The 6,327-nt window shown below is 66.8% G+C and overlaps 1 protein-coding gene across 1 annotated transcript; it reads left to right on the top strand.

The window, feature by feature from the left end:
* The first annotated feature begins 1,381 nt into the window (after positions 1-1,381).
* Positions 1,382-6,225, top strand: CHPF (chondroitin polymerizing factor). The gene is made up of 4 exons (XM_035311984.1): positions 1,382-1,840; positions 2,680-3,244; positions 3,509-3,691; positions 4,019-6,225. Exons 1-4 carry the CDS (start codon positions 1,503-1,505, stop codon positions 5,279-5,281), a joined length of 2,349 nt encoding a protein of 782 aa, XP_035167875.1. The 5' UTR covers positions 1,382-1,502; the 3' UTR covers positions 5,282-6,225.
* Positions 6,226-6,327: the final 102 nt, after the last annotated feature.

Below are 6,327 nucleotides of genomic sequence, written 5' to 3'. Positions count from 1 at the left end.
AGACGGAGCCTGGAGCTGCAGGGCTGCGAGGGCACGGGGACTGCCCCCAGACTTGTCTGCTGGCACGAGCCTGGCTTTGCCCGTGGCTTTGTCTCCGTTCAGCTTCCCTAACTCAGTCCTATTGGTGAAGGCTTCGTGCTCCTGGTCCCTACCTGTGTCTGACTGCAAGCCCAGGTCAGCAGCAGCACTTTCAGAACCCCCGCCCCTTTTCCCATCACGAGTGCAGAATTATCTGGGTTCGTGTAAGGCAGCTACTATTAACTATTTTAATCTGGGAGGGCAGTCAAATATATCTATTTCTACTGCGTTTCCCTGTGTACAGAAAACAAAGGCTGTTTACAACCACGCTTGCTTTCTGGCCGTTTCCCATGGAAAATCTCTGCTCATTTCTCCTGCATCTCTTCCCTCTTGGCATCTCCCAGCCCATCGTGCTCCGGCTGTTGGTACTTCGGATGCGCTCTTTGTTAAGCTGCTCTCCATGTGACTGCCTCTGCCTCGTGCTAGCTATTCACGAGAACAAGGCCCGTGAAAAGGAGCTGGATGGGGGCGATGGGGTTGTTCGACCTGGAGAAGGGGAGGCTCAGGGGCGACCTTATCGTGCTCTACAGGCACCTTGAAGGGGGCTGCAGTGAGGTGGGGGTTGCTCTGTTCTCCCGTGTGCCTGGTGAGGTTGGACATTGGGTGGAGAGGTTGGACATTAGGTGGAGAGGTTGGACATTGGGTGGAGAGGATGGACGCTGGGAAGAACTTCGTTACCCAAAGGGTCATTAGGCACTGGGACGAGCTGGTGGAGGTGGGTGTGGTGGTTCAGTCACCAGCCCTGCAGGGCTTCAAAGGACGTTTGGACGTAGAGCTCCGCGGTGTGGCTTAGCGGAGGCTGGTTAGTGTTCGGTCAGAGGTTGGGCTGGGGGATCTTGGGGTCTCTTCAACCTAGGTGACTGTGTGACTCTGTGTGACTGTGTCTCTGACTGTGTGACTCTGTGTGACTGTGTCTCTGACTGTGTGTCTCTGACTGTCTCTGACTGTCTCTGACTGTCTGTGTGTCTCTGTGTGTCTCTGTGTCTCTGTGTGTCTCTGTGTGTCTCTGTGTGTCTCTGACTGTGTCTCTGACTGTGTCTCTGTGTGTCTCTGTGTCTCTGTGTGTCTCTGACTGTCTCTGTCTCTGACTGTGTGTCTCTGTGTGTCTCTGTGTGTCTCTGTGTCTCTGTGTCTCTGTGACCGTGACTCCGTCGCGCAGTGACACGGCCCCGGCCCCGCAGGCCCGTTCCCGCCGCAGGCCGCGCCCCGCGGCAGCCCGGTCTCCTAGCAACCCCCCTCCCCTTGCCCCCGCCCCTCCCGTGACGCGCTCCCCGCGGGCGCCTCCCATTGGCGGCGGGCGGCGGTGACGCGCGGGGCGGGGCGCGGGGGTGACACGTCGGACGGCGGCGCCGCCAGCGGGCCGCGGGAGCCGCCCCCGCCCCTCCGCTCGCGGTCCCGGTGGCGGTCGCGGCGCGGTCCCCGCCATGCGGCTGTCGCTGCTGCTGTCGCTGCTGCGCCCCGCGGGCCCGGTGGCCATCGGCGTGTCGCTGGGCTTCACGCTCAGCCTGCTCAGCGTCACCTGGGTGGAGGAGCCCTGCGGGACGCCGCCGCGCACCGACGGCCGCCCGCGCACCGACCCCGCCGCCGCCGCCGGTTCCCCCGTCGGCCCCGCGGGCGGCCCGCACGACGGCGGGCGGCACAACGGCAACGCGGCCCGCAGGCCCAACGCCGTGCCCGCCGGGCTGGGAGCCGAGAGCTGGGAGCCGCGCGTCGTGCCCTACCGCCCGCCCAGCCCCGGCAGGGCCGCCAAGAAGGCCGTCAGGTGCGGGGCGGGGGTGGCACGGCACCGGGACCCGCACCGGGACCCGCACCGGGGCGGCGGGCAGGCTGCGGGGGGCCGCTGAGGGGGCAGCCGCCTCCTCCGGGAGGGTCTGCTGCCCGAAGGTCGCGTCCCCGTGGGCCGCTGGGGGGCTTCTCTGTGGGACCTGAGCACCGGCAGTGCCCCGTGACCCATCCCCGTGGCCCCTTCCCCATGACCTTTCCCTGTGTCCACCTCCCCGTGACCCTTCCCCGTAGCTCCTTCCCTGTGTCCCCTTCCCCTTGGCCCCCTTCCCCATGACCCTTCCCCTTGGCCCCCTTCCCCGTGACCCTTACCCATGACCTCTCCCCCTGACCTCTCCCCGTCTCCCCCTCCCCATGACCCTTCCCCGCTGCCTCCACCTGCCCGCCACCGCTGGGGAACCTCGTCCCCACGTCCCCACGGTGCAAAGGTTGCGGGGCCGGGCGCAGCACGCTCTGTGCGACGCCCAGCCCCAGCAGGGCCGTGTCCCCAGCCCTCACCCCGCCGATGGCACGGAGCGGGCGCTGAAAGGGCCTCCTTGTCCCTGCCGGGGGGGTGGGCGGACGGGGGGGAGCCGTGGGGCTGAATGGGGCCAGTGTGTGAGCGGAGGCAGCGTGGGAGCCGGGGGGGGGGGTCGCTTCCTGCCTCGGGGCCGGCTGGAAGAATTAAACCTGGAAGTCATTGTGAGCGCGGCAGCTGGGGGCGGCTGCGTCCTCCCCGTGCCAGCAGCTGGGCTCCGGCCCCGCTCCCACGTCGGAGCCTCCTGCCCGGCGCTGCGGGGTGCTGGCGCCGCCGGCTCAGGGGTGCTGTCCCTCCCGCAGGACCCGGTACATCAGCACGGAGCTGGGGATGCGGCAGCGGCTCTTCGTGGGCGTGCTGACCTCCAAGAGCACGCTGAGCACGCTGGCGGTGGCCGTGAACCGCACGCTGGCCCACCGCCTGGAGCGCCTGGTGTACTTCACGGGCACGCGGGGCCGCAAGGTGCCCCACGGCATGACGGTGGTGACGCACAGCGACGAGCGGCCCATCTGGAACATGTACCAGACCGTCAGGTACCTGCTGGACCACTACGTCAGCGACTTCGACTGGTTCTTCCTGGTGCAGGACGACACCTACACGGAGGCGCACCGCATCAACCGCCTGGTCGCACACCTCAGCATCGACACCCTGCTCTACCTGGGCCGCCCCGAGGAGTTCATCGGCGGCGACACCGACGGGCACTACTGCCACGGGGGCTTCGGGTACCTGCTGTCCCGCAGCCTCCTCCTGCGCCTGCAGCCCCACCTGGAGTCCTGCCGCAACGACATCCTCAGCTCCCGGCCCGACGAGTGGCTGGGGCGCTGCATCATCGACCACACGGCTGTCAGCTGCACCGAGGAGCACGAGGTAGGTCCTGCGACGGAGCTGGGCTCTGAGAGCCTGATCCCTGCCTCCTCAGCCTGGCACGGGCTGCCGCTCTCCCTTTCCTTGCTGTCACGGAGCAGAGCCCCCTGGCAGTGTCTCGCCGCTGCTGCCCGCCCCCCGTGGGCTCCCAGGGCTGTGGGACCAGCCCTTGTGTGCTGTTTCCCTTGGAGCTTGCCGTGCTTGTATGTGGTGGGGTGGGGTTGTGGGTCTGGGTCAGCTGTAACCTCTCTCCCCTCGCTGACGCAGGGCCTGCTTTACCAATACTTTGAGCTGGGGAAGAACGCGGACCCTGAGCAGGAGTCCGACCTCCGCTTCCAGAGCGCCTTCACCGTCCACCCTGTGCTGGATCCTGTCCAGATGTACCGGCTGCACAAGTACTTTGCCCAGGTGGAGCTGGAGAGGACGTACCTGGAGATAGAGCAGCTCCAGGTGAGACGTGGCTCGGCTGGGAGGATCTGGGCCCCTCCTGGCATCGCTTTCTGGTGTCACCCATCTTTCTGCTCTAATGTGAGGGCTTTCTGACCTGCAGCTGGGCTGTGGCTGCAGCGGTGTCAGGAGAGCGCCGGCAGTGCCCCGTGACCCATCCCCGTGGCCCTAGGGCTGGGGCGATTCAGGGTGCTAGAGCTGGCAGGGTGCTGAGGTCTGCCAGCAGAGGTGGCACGGGCTGGGACAAGGTGCAGATCCTGCTGCTGACGGTGGCGTGCTGTGCGCTAATGCTGTGCATGCTGTGCTCTACCTCTGCTTCTCTCCTTGCAGCTGGAAATCCAGAACGCCAGCAGCCTGTCCGCAGACGGGGACCACGGCGCCACGTGGCCCGTTGGCATCCCGTCCCCGTTCCAGCCCAAAACCCGCTTCGAGGTTCTGCGCTGGGACTACTTCACGGAGGATCAGGTCTACGCCTGCGTGGACGGCTCCCCCAAGTGCGAGCTGCAGGGCGTGGACCTGGCCGACGTGGCCGACGTGGTGGCCACGGCCATGGAGGAGCTGAACCGCAAGTACCAGCCGGTGCTGCACGTGCGCAAGCAGCAGCTGGTGAACGGGTACCGGCGCTTCGACCCCACGCGCGGCATGGAGTACACGCTGGACCTGCAGGTGGAGGTGGTCACGCAGAAGGGGCACAGCCGCTCCGTCACCAAGCGCGTGCACCTGGTGCGGCCCCTCAGCGAGGTGGAGATCATCCCCATGCCCTACGTGACGGAGGCCAGCCGCATCAACGTCATCCTGCCGCTCACGGCACACGACCGCGACCACGCCGCGCGCTTCCTGGAGGTGTACGCTGCGGCCGCTTTTGAGAGCAGCGAGAACGCCGTGCTCACCTTCCTCTTCATCTACGACCCCTTCGAGGCCCAGCAGGTGACCCAGAACGACATCTTTGCCCCCGTGAAGGCGCAGATCACCGAGTACGAGCGCAAGTATGCCGAGGTGAAGATCCCCTGGATCAGCGTGAAGACGGACGCCCCCTCCCAGATCAAGGTCATGGACATCATCTCCAAGAAGCACCCCGTGGACACGCTGTTCTTCGTGGCGGGCGTGGGCACGGAGGTCACCGTCGACTTCCTGAACCGCTGCCGGATGAACACCATCAACAACTGGCAGGTCTTCTTCCCCATCCACTTCCAGGGCTACAACCCCGCCATCGCCTACCACAACCAGGTGCCGCCCCCCACGCTGGACCTGCTGCGGGACGCGGGGCGCTTCGACCGCGACGTCTTCCACGAGGCCTGCTTCTACAACGCCGACTACATGGCGGCGCGCACCCGCATGGCCGGCGACGTGCAGGAGAATGAAGACATCCTGGAAACCCTGGACATCTACGACATGTTCATCAAGTACTCCAACCTGCACGTCTTCCGGGCCGTGGAGCCTGCCCTGCTGCAGCGCTACCGGCCCCAGGCCTGCAACCCGCGGCTCAGCGAGGAGATCTACCACCGCTGCGTGCAGAGCAGCCTGGAGGGCGTCGGCTCCCGCTCCCAGCTCGCCATGGTGCTCTTCGAGCAGGAGCAGGGGAACAGCACCTGAGCCCGGGGCGCCGAGGGGCTGGCCCTGCCCAGCCTGCCTGCCCGCCCCGCCTGACCCGCTGCCCAAAATCTGTCTTCCTCCTTCCGCTGCGGCTGTGGGGACCGGCCCCCATGCTGCCCGGGCAGGGCTGGGGTCTGCCAGCATGGGGTGAGCCGAGCTGTGCTCTGGGACCCCAGCGGTGCCGGCCGCTGCCTCGCTTGCCGCCAGCCCGGCGGGGAGGAGCGGAGCCATGCTGCCCCTTGCCTTGTCCTGTGAACTGCTCCACCTCCGGCTGCCGGAGGACGCTGAGACCCCACAGCGGGGCTGTGACTGCCGTGGGGGGCCAGCCGGGGCTGGGGCAGATCCCACGCACGTCTCCCCCTTTCCCCCCCACTATGCAGGGCTGTTCCTGGTGCTCGTTCGGCTCTCCTGGCACCCTCTGGCAGCAGGGACTGGAGTGTCGGCCGTGTGCTGCGTCCCTGTGCCCGCCGCAGCCCTGAGCAGTGGGACTGCCCCCTAAAAAAAGCAATAACGAGGTTGGTTTTAGCGTATGCCACTTGGCAGGGAGACAGCTCCCTGAGCGCCCCTGGCTGCTGGGGCGGGGGGGAGCTGCAGCCCCCAGGGGCGCAGGGAGTGCTCCTGCCGTGTTCGTGTACCGTCAGCTGCTCCCCATGGGAACCCTGACCCGGGCCGCCTCGGCCTTCGCAGTATCCGTAGGACACCGGAGGTCGCAGCCCTCCGACAGGAGCCGTCCCTGCCCTCGGGGACGTGCCCGCAGGCTGTGCTGCCCCCCGCCGCCCCTCGGGCCCCCGCTGTGCTGCCCGGGCTGAGGGGCTCCAGGGGCGGTTCGGCTGCGCATCTCCTAAGGAGAAAGCGACTGAGGAGCTGCTCTGTGCTCCTGGTTTGTATTTAATAGTGGGGAGAGCGGGTGGGGGGTGTTTACACTAATAAAATGGAGAGATGAACACGCGCCTCCGACTGCTTCTTCCCTGGGGCACTGCCACTGCGCGTGCGAGGGGCGCGGGCACGCCGTGCGGGGTGAGGGGTGTTTATTTTGTGGGGCTGCC

This window comes from Oxyura jamaicensis, assembly GCF_011077185.1.
Source record: "Oxyura jamaicensis isolate SHBP4307 breed ruddy duck chromosome 7 unlocalized genomic scaffold, BPBGC_Ojam_1.0 oxy7_random_OJ86, whole genome shotgun sequence".
In the NCBI taxonomy this organism is placed as follows: Eukaryota; Metazoa; Chordata; class Aves; order Anseriformes; family Anatidae; genus Oxyura; species Oxyura jamaicensis.
The sequence above is the reverse complement of the archived record's forward strand: the minus strand, read 5'-3'. Positions and strand labels throughout refer to the sequence as shown.

What these genes read in the sequence shown, in the direction of transcription:
- CHPF (XM_035311984.1), top strand. Translation starts at nt 1,503, where the DNA reads ATGCGGCTGTCGCTGCTGCTGTCGCTGCTGCGCCCCGCGGGCCCGGTG. An exon ending in GCTGCACCGAGGAGCACGAG is followed by an intron (nt 3,245 to 3,508) that starts GTAGGTCCTGCG and finishes TCGCTGACGCAG; the next exon opens with GGCCTGCTTTACCAATACTT. An exon ending in TGGAGATAGAGCAGCTCCAG is followed by an intron (nt 3,692 to 4,018) that starts GTGAGACGTGGC and finishes CTCTCCTTGCAG; the next exon opens with CTGGAAATCCAGAACGCCAG.